This window comes from Phyllobates terribilis, unplaced genomic scaffold, assembly GCF_046119375.1.
Source record: "Phyllobates terribilis strain yellow unplaced genomic scaffold, ASM4611937v1 Scaffold_2__4_contigs__length_985480577, whole genome shotgun sequence".
NCBI lineage: Eukaryota > Metazoa > Chordata > Amphibia > Anura > Dendrobatidae > Phyllobates > Phyllobates terribilis.
This window is the reverse complement of record NW_027362762.1, coordinates 192,888,356-192,902,163: the sequence shown is the minus strand read 5'-3', so window position 1 is coordinate 192,902,163 and position 13,808 is coordinate 192,888,356. Positions and strand designations below refer to the sequence as shown.

The 13,808-nt window shown below is 41.1% G+C and overlaps 1 protein-coding gene across 1 annotated transcript in view; it reads right to left on the bottom strand.

Annotated features, from left to right (window-relative positions):
• Positions 1-597: 597 nt before the first annotated feature.
• The window catches only part of ESYT1 (extended synaptotagmin 1), a 95,912-nt gene continuing 82,701 nt past the window's right edge, over positions 598-13,808 (bottom strand). The window contains exons 28-31 of the mRNA XM_073663730.1: positions 12,176-12,307; positions 8,723-8,828; positions 6,891-6,940; positions 598-5,130 (exon numbers count right to left, since the gene is read on the bottom strand). Of these exons, the coding sequence (XP_073519831.1) occupies positions 5,097-5,130; positions 6,891-6,940; positions 8,723-8,828; positions 12,176-12,307 (322 nt within the window). The 3' untranslated portion in view covers positions 598-5,096. The remainder of the gene's footprint in view (positions 5,131-6,890; positions 6,941-8,722; positions 8,829-12,175; positions 12,308-13,808) is intronic.

The following is a 13,808-nucleotide window of genomic DNA, read 5'->3' as shown; positions in this document are numbered from 1 at the left end:
ACACAGCTTCAAAAACTCTAGTAATCGTAGGAGCGTAACCTTAGACTGCTTGTGCTTGATGATAGCATTTTTTGGTCTTTTTAGACAGACTGTCCATTTTTGCCAGAGTGAACAAAACAGGGAATAAAACTGGCCTTACTAAACATCAAAGTCACCATCCATAGGACAATTAAAGTCATGAGAGTGGGACAAGTGAGCAATAATCACAGGTCAGTTTGATTTCTCCACTTTGTTTTAAACTGAATGGTGGGTGTCAGTCATAGTGTCCTGGCATTATGTTTAATTTTGTATCCTTTTTTCCAGGTGAGAGATAAGCAATAAGGCTGCAAAAACATATGAACCTGCAGTATTACGCGCCATAAACTGCTAACATACGGCTCTCGCCTGACCAGATACCTGCTGATTGGTGCAGCTGCCTTGGTTCAGACTCCCACCAATCTTATTCATGATCTAATCATATTGTAACATATATATCATTGAAGTTCAGCACCAAAATTGAAGGAATTGCTTACGGTGAGTAGTTTTAATCTTGTATCATAAGTGATATGTTGACATTCTAATTTTTTTTCTACACTTGTCATTAAATAACTCCATAGAGACATAGCGAGAGCGTTTTATTGAATATGTAACAATGATCCAGAAAGAATATTAACAATTTGCTAATGGAATAACAAAAGAGTAAACAAGTATACGTAGAGGTACAGATAGTGCAAATGTTGCTTCCGCATAATAAAATATTTGTGTAATAAAAAAATGCACATAAAAACACAAAAATGTAAAGCTAAATTTTGGCTTCCATTTGAATGCAAACAGGACAACACTGTAAACAGACCTAAAGAGTTACAGACTTCACAGCTCATGATTACCACTGATTTTCCAGCTACTATTCACATTGCTGCTCCATATACTAATGAGTCTTATGGCAAATTGGCTTCAATTGCAGGTTCATGTTTTGGATGAGGTCTCTAATAAATGCAATACAAATAATATCTTGAAAGCACCACTCCAGAATTTTTTTATTTTTTTATTTCAGCACTGGAGTGGTGCCACTAATCTAAGTTCCCTGCCCCTAGTACTACTCATCAGTGCCACCATCTTGTGACTGACTGGTAGTCAGAGGTTACAGTCATAAGTTCTCAATTCAAGTCTATGAAAGCCATGTTCTGCCTCTCATAGACTTACATTGGAGTTGTGACTTCCGGCTTGCCCAGCAAACACTGCAGAGATCCAGCAGGTCCAAGCTGTAGAAGACGACCAGAGCGGAGCCAATAACAAGATGGTGGCTGGTAACTACAATACTATGGGCAGGGAACTTAGATTAGTGACACATCTCCAGCAGTAAAATAAAAAATAAACAAAACGCTGGAGTGGTGCTTTAAAACACTTAAATATTTCCAATGTCTAATTTTCAAAGAGATTTAACTCTATGAGACCAATTCATAAAGATTGTTGTTTTATACGCCATATTTGATGATTAGTTTGCTTGAGTAAAATGCACTAAGAGGTGGTAAAGCAGCACAAGAAATGTACTCATATTATGGAATACAGTATATTTCTGTTGTTGTAATTTGCCTCCTTGGTTATTATGTAAATTACCAAGCTCTGCCCACTTTTCAGAAAGTTGAGAAAGCTGGCTAAAAGAAAGCAAAAAGTTGCATAATTTTAGCACAAATTGTTGACTAATCTGCCCAATTAACTAAGAATTTTGCTAAATTAAGGCTTACTAACCTGGAGCTTTTATGGATGTTAAAGGGGTTGTCTAGGATCTCCAAAACAAAAGGTGAAGAGGGTGTGGGGCAATGCTAAAAGTGCATATTCCCATGTAGCCATTATGTTGTTGATTTCCAACTGCAGATTTGCTGGTGAAAGACCCACAGTGTTTTAGGGAAACATTTTAGGTAAGATTTCATCATGCACAGGGTGATATCTTTGAAAAATCTCCAGTTTCCAGAACACGGTCAGCCAAAAAATGAGCACAATTCGGTACGGATTTTGTTGTTTTGGAAAACCAGTAGCATACTGGTCATGTGTGTACGTACCCCAAAGAAAAGCATCATTATTTACCTGATAATCCCTAAAACTTCAGTGCTCCCCTCCTGTCTTTGTCAACTTAGCTGCAGTGATGACCCTTCATCTACACACGTGAAGCCATAAACTAGAGGAGTTTGGCAGCAGCTGTCTCATACAGAGCACTTGGCAGGGCGAGTGCTCCAAAGTATAGAGAAGTGGGAACAGATAGCTGACGGCAGAACGATTGGCTGACAGTGATTTATTGTGTATGGAGAATGTAATGCTTCTTTTATGATTTTATAGCATTTACCATCCTTTTACATTTTCTTGTTTTTTTTAAATCCTACACAATCCCTTAAAAGGCGGAGATAAGAGATCTGCTCATTTTGCTGTCAGCGATCTCCCACTGCATGTTTAGGCAGGCCGTCCATGCATGTTCAATACCAGACACCTTTTGTAGTATTTATATACTGGGAGAAAACGGATTTAGCATGATGGAATCTATTGAGTCTGATACACATTGACCCGTGGCCATGACACGTCAGTGGACAATGCACTGTCCCACACATTTTATATTGTAAAATCTGTCAACTTGTATCTCATGTATAAGTCCAACTTTAGACTTTCAAGGAGGACCACCTTTACTATAGGGGTAGAATAGGACATTTTTTAATCACTTGAATTTTTCTCACTCATTAGCAAAACACATTGCTCCTGCTTAATGGGTTATTCCCAACTTGGAAAGTGAAAACCGATCCAGTGAATGAGGCTTTGTAATGTCCTGTTAGAATGGAGCAGTGGCCAAGCATATGAACCATAGATGGGCTATAGGACTGGCACAAAACCCTATTCCTGGGATCTGCACACTAGTCACTTACTACGGTCAGAGGGACTCCCTCTATTACCAATTTACTTGGGTCAGAAGGAGATCTGTTAAACAATGAATATTCAGAGACGTTTAAGCTATACACACCAGATGGCTGTCGACCAACAGCCACCTCAGCCGACACTTTCTTACTACACTGTTCTCTATGACAAAGCCGCCAACTGAAACGTCAGTCAGTAGCTTATCTCAGGAAGAACAATGTGATCGGACATGTGCGATAGACATCTTTCCCGATCATCAGTCGGCCGGTGCCATCAAACACATCAGACTGTCGGCTGAACCAGTTAATATCGGCGCATTCAGCTGAAATAATATGGATGGGTCCCTTACTCTTAGAACAAGATTGCAGATAACACTAGTACACCTCAGCACCGCTGGACGTAACTAAACATGTAACATATAGTGACATGTAACATACAGGGGCTGTCTCATCTTATTAAATGTTTAAAATTGCTTATTAAAAAAAATTACATATTAAAAATCCCCAAGAATGTAAGTTTTATTGACAAGATTAACAATCTTGTCAGAGGTGGCTGATCTCTTGGCAAGGAGCACGTGGCTAGTAAACTGTTTGCTATACAACGGGCAAGTGCTGCTCTGAAGCTCACCAGATCAGCCAGCTTCAGTGTCACTGCGCACCACTGGCACTGCAGAGGCAAAGTATGGGAGAGCTAGACCTCGGGCATGTCCATCATCAGGAGCACCCTGACCCCCATAAACTAGGACGCCTACTCTCCTGAAGATACAACATGAGATAAACACTTTAAGCATTTACTTTTCATTGCTAAATAGTAATGGAGGATGGTCTCTCATGGTGCTTTATACCATAACTATTTCTCATATACACATTGATTTGTCTCATGAGAATATATCTCACATGATGGCACTTGAAAGCACACAAAGCTAAATCAATAAGTTATAAAAAATAAAAGCAGTATTTTCAGTGATATGTTGGAATACAAAAGGAATATGTTAATTCTCCAAACTATTTGTACTCTGCCTTCACCTAGAAACATAATTAAATAGCTGCAATTCACATACCAATATAGATTACATCTTGGCATATCATAAGACTTTTTTGGTGAACAGATAGAAATTTGGAATGCTATACCCAGCAGAATGTAAGGTATTAGGACATGATAAAGCATGTAAAGCGTTACTTTGCAATGGATGGAGTGTCTAAAGCATGTTCTGTAAAAAAAGAAAAAAATACACTAACTTAAAAAGTCTATTATGTAACACTGAAATGTTAAAAGGACGGAAAGTAACTTATAGCTAGATTTACATCACACTCAGGAGATCGCCCGCCCATGTAGCCCCCTCTCCTTGTGCCACTATCCTAACAAGGAAACTAATCTCCCAAATGCAATGTATATCTAACCAATTTGGTAAAGCTATATTCACATTGTGTAAAAGGTAAGCCTTTTTTCCATGGTTTTCTGAGAAAAAGATGCTGTTTAACCTTAATTTTGCAATTTGTGAACACAGCCTTATAGGGAATTACATCCCTTTAGAATAAAAAAAAAATTAAATTTTTAAAAAAAAAATAAGACAGTTTGTTAAAAAAAAAACATATAGCTATTAAAAAGTGAAAAGTATATAAAAAGGTCCAGGACAACAGAAAATATTTTACCTTCAAGCTTTGGATCACATGTAATAGGATATGAAGTATTTTTGCCTAACCATAAAAGCTAAAATGGAAAAATTAAGTAAAAAAATCAAGAACATCCAAACCTGACAGGTTCCCAGCCGTCAGTGTACACAGACTGAATATTTACTACAAGTGGATGCTCCTTTTTGTAAACCACCAGTAAACACTAGGCTTTTGTACTAGAAATATCCAGACATTTCTATCGGGTTCTTGTTTGGGGGTTACACATTTTTCTGATTGGTCTTCTCTCCGCCTCTCTATATGGCAGTAATAACTATATAGGAAAGTGTAAGCAGACTGCTGGACAGAACTGGGACTATGTTCCCTTGCAACATTAATAACATCAGAATCCAAGCAGCAAAATGGTCCCGTTGTATATGGTGGCACAAATCCTGGGATTGTCTTTGCTTTTCCTGCTATTGAGACCTTTTCTTTTCTGCTAGAGTTGCCTTCAGACTATCACACCTCCTTATGTTAAGTGAGGACTTCAGTAGAGAACATCTCCGAGAAGAGAACGACGGCTCAACGCATTGTCATTGTAGATGATAGTTAGACGCTTGTCCTCTCACCCTTCAGGTCGTACCTGACAAAAAATAAGTTTACGAGAAAGAACAGACATCACTTATAAGAGATATGGTATAAAACCTGGTACATCCATATCCAAAAAAAAAGGATACCAATATTAACTCCAATTTTATTATTGGGCCGAGACATTACAACAGTTCCCTTCTGTCCTCGTGGCCAGCTATGCACACAGAACTACTGGTGTATTTTATGGAAGCTGTAACTGGAAGATCTTTTTATTTTTAAGTTTTTGGATTTTGCAATGATAGACGCAAAAAACTAAAAACAGGTTAAAATAGTTGCCCAGGATTTTCAAAAAGTTGCACATCATGATTGCGGTAAATCAGTGTTTGCCAAGTCCAGTCCTCAAGAACCACCAGCAGATCATGTTTTCAGGATTTCGTTAGTATTGCACAGATGAAGAATTATCACATGTGTTATACTAAGGAATTTGTGAGACCATGATCTGCTGGTGGCTTTTTGAGGACTGCAGTTGGGGCACACTGATCTAAAATAATATTAAAACAATACCTGTTCAATTCTATTTCTATTCAATTTTATTTTGCCCCTAGGTGGCATATATGTGGCAGCAACTCAATAACGGCTTAGGCCATCAGTGATCTACAAAAAGCTCAATTTCCTTTGGAGCCGGTGTAGAGTCAGAACCCCCGCACCAGGGAATGAGGCATCTCTAACGGAGCAGGACTCAGCAGAGGATACTTAGAGGGTTGACCATACTGACAAATTTCTTTTATGGGCATGCAGGTCATAGGAAGCTGAAAAAGGGATACCCTGATATCTGCGATCCAATGTCTTATTCGGGAGAAATCAACATTTTTTCTATTATGTAAATGAGCTGTTCAGATCTATGGGCCGGACACTGATCTGTACAAGGATCTGCCTCCAGAGATTATTTTTAATAAAAGGGGGAGTTATCAGTGTGAGACAAGTAACTAACACAGAACAGGAGAACTGAACTTTGTCTTCTTACAAACCCATTTTTGCAGCGCTCACAGCTCTGCTGTATAGTAACAATATTACAACCCTGTCTGCCTGTGAGATGGAAGCTGAGAGGAATCTTCAGATATGTCGGGTATAATCACACACAGCTCTGCAGTGAGATCAGGAGAGCAGAGAGCCGCCATTACATCACACTGGTAACACTGGTAGCCATCACACTGGCAACTCCCTCTTTTATATAAATTAATTTCTGGAGGCAGATTCTCATGCAGATCAGTGGATTTCTCTGGAATTAGACATCGGATCGCATATATCAAAGCATCATTTTATTTTGCTTCCCATCACTTATATACCCATATAGACTGGTTAGGAGGGTTGATTGTACTGAAAATTTCCTTTAATGAAAACGGAGGGCTTTTTACATATTTCTGATGGCTGGTCCCTTTAAAAGGGAAATACGGTCAAGGTAGACACAAGTGAATTCAAAATCTCAATTTCCTTATTTTCCTTCTTATGGTTATCAGATTCGGTATCATAACAATTTGTTTTCTAACAGAAACATGCATGATCAATTTAAACAAGTGTGCATGTTTATCCTATAGGGAGGAGGATGACAAGCTGCAGCCAGTCACTTCTAACAGAAGGTTACCTCCTGGCAGAGTAAACGATCAGGGTTGTTAGAACCCAACACGCTGGACTCTCATATCACCCACTAGTGGGGAAATGGGAAAAAAGGAAGTCTTCATGTATATTGCGATATTCCCCGAGTGATATAAGGTGGAAAAATGATGGCCTGTTCTGATGCTCTAGAAAACTTACCAATGATTAATTCCTTTGGACAAATCTACCTGGGAAAGATCAATGATAACCTGCAAAATGAGGGGAGACAGATCTCATTAGCACCAAATGAATATCAGGAGTGGTAAAGAGAAGTGTGAATTGTTTGCACCAGAATTTATAAGTTTATAATTCCCTCTTATCCTCAGAGCATCGGGTATGATTGTTAATTCTTTCTTAGATTTGATAATTGGCAGTAGCATACGTAATCAGACTGATGTAATAAGTATTTGCAGCCTTCCCTTGTGTCCTGTATTACTCCATATTGGTAACACTTAGGGAAGGTAAATGTTATTACCCAAAAACTTCAAATTCGAGTTAAAAAACTAACAAAGCGGATTTCTTCACTAAAGGTATTTACCTAACCTGTATAGCAGCCCCACTATGGCCATGCCTTTACTTTAACTTGCAAAATCGTGCTGCCAGATTCTCTTTCAGATTTCACTTTGATTGGTTTTAAAAATAGAAATGTTTGATAAAAAAAAATAAACTAGCAATTAACAAAATGCATACTTTACAGCATTTTTCCACACTGGACTGTAATTCTGCACATTACTGTATATGTATTTTAAAGCATGCCTTCACAAGTTCACATGTATAATACGTTTTTGTGTTGCTGCATTATAAGACCCTTTTGTTTCTGTCAATGTAGCTGAATGACGGATTATTTATTTTCTTGTGCAGGATAACTTGCACACACATCTTTTAGATAAAATATTATTCTGACATTGCTTTTTTAGTATTTTTTACTTTGAAAACATTCACTATGCAAAACAAAAAGGGATTATTTTATAGTGCAGGTTATAAATGTTTTGCAGCACTGACTGCAGCATCTGAGGGGTTAAAAGTCATTCTAACCTTGGGCTAAAACACACTGGGGCCGATACAGCAAAGTGTTTACACCAGAAATCTAGTGTAAAACTGTATAAAAAGGCACAAGATGTTTTCGTAACGTGAGGCTGCATAAACATTTTGCGGCTTTTGGCATTTTAAGGCAAAATGGGGGTAGCTGGGGAGTGACCGGGCGTGTTGATGCCAGCTCTTCTAATTCATGATGAGTTGTAGCGTCTCTTAATGAATTGGATGTCTCAATTTATCACGCCCCAATCTCAAGACTGGCATGAACAAAGCCCGTCTTGATGAATCGGGGCCACTGAATTCTGTATGGAACAACCATTCCTATTAATTTGTTAGGTGGTCAGACAGAAGGGGTAGCAGAGGAGTGAAAGAGACTAGGAGTTAGGAATCCTTTTTATTGCAGTTCAAGGAGGAGAAAAGTCACAGGGATCCCCCTACCCAGAAGAAAGCACTTGTGTAAGAAGGGTTAAGCCTTAATTCACTTTCTGCACAGAACATGAACACAGAGCTCCATGCTGGTGGGGATGTATGGGATAACTTCCTTAATACACACATACTTATTATCCCCACTACTTTAGACAGTAAATTGAGCGCACTCAAACAGGGAACTTTGGGACCCCCGTTCTTGTGATAATAGCAGTAACAGTTAGACCTTCAGTTATGAGGAAACCCCCCTTAAAAGGAGTTTCAAGAGAGAATCACACCAATTTTTTTTTCTATTCAGGTTTCCTATGGTTAGATCAGTCCTTCTTGTAAAAAGAACAATTACAATAATAAGCAAATGTAATACAAGTGTTGCTCATGAAATAATGCAATCCCCCCCCCCCAAAAATCAAAGTATAGATAGGCTTAGAATAAGAAATACTGCTATGCATAAACTTATAAGATAATAAAACCATTTTAGTCATTAGCTGGAATAACTGATGTCTGGCCTCCTGCATTTTAATAAACTGTACCTTTCCAAGCAGCTCTTTTTCTCTTGACATGAAGGACACGCTGTTTTTCACTGAGATTTCTAGCTTCCTCTTTGTTGCTTCCTCCAATGGTATTTCCCACTCCAACCTATAGTAATGAGAGTTATGCAAGGTCTGTAAGAGTCCAGTTTAAAGGGGTTGTCCCCGATTAAAACAAGTTATCATCTATCCATAGGTAGGGGTCTAACTGCTGTGACCCACACAGCTTGGCAGCACGAGGGAACTTTACCCCCCGTTAGAATGGAGTCGCAGCATATATGTGCGGCCTACACTCCATTCATTCTCCAAGTCTGCTGAGCTCTGCTTATTCCAGCAACCTTATAAAAAATGAATGGAGCGAGTGGTTGTCTGGTGACCGGCCTGCCACACCATTATGTAATAGGGGTTAAAGCTCCATGTCGGGAACAAAAATTCACTGATCTGCCGATTGTTGTGCATTTTTATGCAGGATGCAGCCAGGCCCTTTAGTGTAGGTTGGGTGAATTGGGGTATCTGTGTTGTGGGGTGCACTTCTATAGTACTGGGCAGCCCGTCTGATCTAATAGTATGGGCAAGTACCTGTGTGACTGGCATCCGATGCAAGCTCCACCTGTGTGCATGTTTAATACTAGGCAGTCACCCCCCCTCCATGAATTGGCAGGTCTGTGGGTGGTTGCTCCATCAGGATTTTGCACCTGTGCTGCCCCTGCCTTTATCATCGGGGTCTGCTGCGTCCTGCTGGTGCATTTGTAATCTGATCTGGTGTTTGGTAAGGCTGTATCTTTTACCATGATGTTTTTTTGAAATGTTGTCCTTATGTTAGCCACAACTCAGATTGGACAAAACTGACCACTCACGAACACTCCTTGGAGTCTATCTATTGTGCCACATTGTCTCAGGAACTGTTAGAAAAGTCTGCAGTAGTGTTGCGCATTCCGATACTGAAATATCGGGTATCGACCGATATTCGCTGTATCGGAGTTCCGATACTGAGTTCCGATACTTTTACAATATCGAATACCGGAATCGGAAGTTCACATAATGCCTGCGCTCTGCAGTGTCTCTGAAGGATGACAAGCTGAATGGCAGCGCTCAGCTGCGATCCAGCCTGTCATCAGAATGCCATCCCAGCGTGGGAGAATTCCCCTGCTCAAGCGCTGACATTACATTATCTCCCTTACATTACAATTAAATGGAATAGCAGGAATTAATATTTTTTTAAGACGTTAATGCCACAGCCATGGTGGTTGTGGCATTACAGTGGTTGCCCAAATCGATGGGAACAGTGCTCACAGTGAAACATGAAAAGCCGGCAATTCATCAGCGGCTTATACCTGTACCCGACAATTTAGAACAGAAAGAATAGAGCTTCACACATAGATTAGACAGATAGAAACATGTCAGTCACATATATAAGAAGTACAGTGACAGTGTTGGTTACTGTACTTGTCATTTAGTGTTAAAATAAAGGATTTATTAAAAAAAAAATTGGCGTGGGGTTCCCCGTAATTTTAGTCTCTAGCGGAGGTTAAGCAGACGGCTGGGGCAGCTGTTTGAAGCCTGGGAAGGGGGTAATACCCACGGAGCTTCCCAGGCTACTAATATCAGCCCCCAGCTGAATACCTAGCCTTTACTAGCTATTAAAATGGGGGACCCCAAAAAAAATGACGTGGGGTCCCCCCTATTTTAATAGCTAGAAAAGGCTAGGCAGACAGCTGGGGGCTGATATTAATAGCCCAGGAAGGGTGCCATGAATATTGGCCCCCTCCCAGGCTAGAAACACCAGCCGTCAGCCGCCCCAGAAATGGCGCATCCATAGGATACGCCAATTCTGGCACTTAGCCTCGCTCTTCCCACTGCCCTGGGATGCCGTCACAGCCAGACACTGAGGAGCGCAAGCATGCCTGCGCTTCTCAGTGTCTGCGACATGGCAAGCTGGATGGTAGCGTTCTGCTGCGGTCCAGCCTGTCATCTCGATGTAGCAGAGCTGGAGCTGTCCTGGGAACCATATAAAGGTAAGGATGATGTTGCTTTATTATTTTTCTTTTATTGCAGGAGATCGTTGGCTTCAGCTGGAATGGGCGTGATGGTAAGTATGGTTTAATTTAGAACAATAAAGAATTGTGTGTTTATTTCAATTAAAGGACTTTATTCTGGGTGTTTGTGTTTTTTTTTTAACTTTGACTATGGGGTTAGTAATGGGGGTGCCTTATAGACGCCTCTCCATTACTAACCTGGGCTTGATGTCAGCTGGCATTATAAGCTGACATCAACCCCAGCCCTATTACCCCACTGCCACCACTACAGGGCAGTGGGAAGAGCGAGGCTAAGTGCCAGAATTGGCGCATCCTATGGATGCGCCATTTCTGGGGAGGCTGGTGTTTCTAGCCTGGGAGGGGGCCAATATTCATGGCACCCATCCTGGGCTATTAATATCAGCCCCCAGCTGTCTGCCTAGCCTTTGCTAGCTATTAAAATAGGGGGGACCCCACGTCATTTTTTTTTTTTTTTGGGGGGTCCCCCATTTTAATAGCTAGTAAAGGCTAGGTATTCAGCTGGGGGCTGATATTAGTAGCCTGGGAAGCTCCGTGGGTATTACCCCCTTCCCAGGCTTCAAACATCTGCCCCAGCCGTCTGCTTAACCTCCGCTAGAGACTAAAATTACGGGGAACCCCACGCCAATTTTTTTTTAAAATAAATCCTTTATTTTAACACTAAATGACAAGTACAGTAACCAACACCATCACTGTACTTCTTAGATAGAAACATGTCAGACACATATATATCTAATCTATGTGTGATTCTCTATTCTTTCTATTCTAAATTGTCGGGTACCGCTGCTGAATTGCCGGCCGGCTTTTTTAAAGAGACGGTGCATGAAAACACTATTATATTTTTAAATAAATCCTTTACACTAAATGACAAGTACAGTAAGCAACACTGTCACTGTACTTATTATATATGTGACTGACATGTTTCTATCTATCTAATCTATGTGTGAAGCTCTATTCTGTCTGTTCTAAATTGTCGGGTACCGGTGTATGCCGCTGCTGAATTGCCGGCTTTTCATGTTTCACTGTGAGCACTGTTCCCATCGATTTGGGCAACCACCTCCCCCAATACATTCTACATTATTGTTAGTTGTTTTCCTTCATGTAGAATTAACCTACAAGGAAAGAAAGGGTTTATTTTCATTCCGATATTTGTGTCCCATTGACTTGCATTGGTTTCCGGTATTGGAATCGGCGATATCCGATACTTTTTGAGTATCGGCCCGATCCAATCCGATCCGATATTTCCTGATATCGGAAGGTATCGCTCAACACTAGTCTGCAGTATTCATCACCAGAATGTAGATTAGCCACATATGAGCCTGAATCGCACAGTATGGTCAATTTTCAAATAACAGATCACTTAATAAAGTCACAACTGCCAGCATGTGATGGCAGTACTTACTTTTCATTGAACTCTGGATTAAGGGTCCGTTTCTTGACACTGGTTTTCCGTTTTGTGGTACGATTTTTGTCTGGTAGCAAGATAGCTGACAAGTATGGATCAGGAAGGTCCTTGGTACCAACGCTTAAATTCCTAAGGTTAATTGAAAAAGGGAACATAAAAAAAAACTATTTGCAAGTCTAAAGTTAAGGGCAAAATATCAGAATGACACTATAAAGATTAAAAGTAACTATAGTCATGACTTCAGCACATATGTGAAAAAAAATAAAAACTTAATAAACACAGTGGATCATTTAATAAATTTAGGATATTTATTATTCAAGCACCAAACTGGTCTCATAGATGCTAGCTTAAAGAGATTGCCTCAACCTAGCACTCCAAGAGAGAATTTCTCCCCTTGCCTTCTGGCTACCTGCTAATTTACTGACAGTTCAGCCCAGTGGCCCAGCTACGCCGATTGCCAGTTCAGCCCAGTGGCCCAGCTACGCCGATTGCCAGTTCAGCCCAGTGGCCCAGCTACGCCAATTGCCAGTTCAGCCCAGTGGCCCAGCTACGCCGATTGCCAGTTCAGCCCAGTGGCCCAGCTACGCCGATTGCCAGTTCAGCCCAGTGGCCCAGCTACGCCGATTGCCAGTTCAGCCCAGTGGCCCAGCTACGCCGATTGCCAGTTCAGCCCAGTGGCACAGCTACGCCGATTGCCAGTTCAGCCCAGTGGCACAGCTACGCCGATTGCCAGTTCAGCCCAGTGGCACAGCTACGCCGATTGCCAGTTCAGCCCAGTGGCACAGCTACGCCGATTGCCAGTTCAGCCCAGTGGCACAGCTACGCCGATTGCCAGTTCAGCCCAGTGGCACAGCTACGCCGATTGCCAGTTCAGCCCAGTGGCACAGCTATGCTGATTGACAGTCCAGCCTAGTGGCACAGCTATGCTGATTGACAGTCCAGCCCAGTGGCACAGCTATGCTGATTGACAGTTCAGCCCAGTGGCACACTTAAGCTGCTGGTCAGAGCTGTATGTTCACCGATGCTGGAAGCAGAGAGGCAGCTTTACCTCTGCAGCATCGGAGGTGCTCAGGGACACCAAATCTGACAGAATCCAGCACCGGAGGCAGATTTGGAGCAGCACTTGCAAGCTCTTTTGCCAAGCCTAGGCAATGATAGAATTAAAATTCCCTCTGTTCTTCAGAACAGAGCATTTTTAAGAAAAGATAAATTGCAAAATAACTTGTTTTTACAAGCACTTTGCAATTTTAATAATTGATAATTTTGACAAACTAAAGTTAAGGCCCCAAAACACATTGGATAAAAATTGTCCAAACACGCCAATTTCATCCGTATTGGCATACCATCTGATGTGTATGGGGTCTCCAAACTCTTTTCCAACAGATGGCGTCAGGGGAGAAAAGTATTGGGCTTTTTGAACGGGAGAAAATGGGACCGATAGGTGTTGGCATAAGATACATTCAGCTGACAGCTATGTAAGGTGTATGGGCAGCTTTACTGCATATATGTGTAATGGCCCCCCATACACATTAGACTACAGTTGGCTGAGACCACCAATATTGATGGGTTTGCTCAACAAACATAAGTATGGGCGTCCAGGACAGATTATGTTAGTGAGCTAAGGATTCAA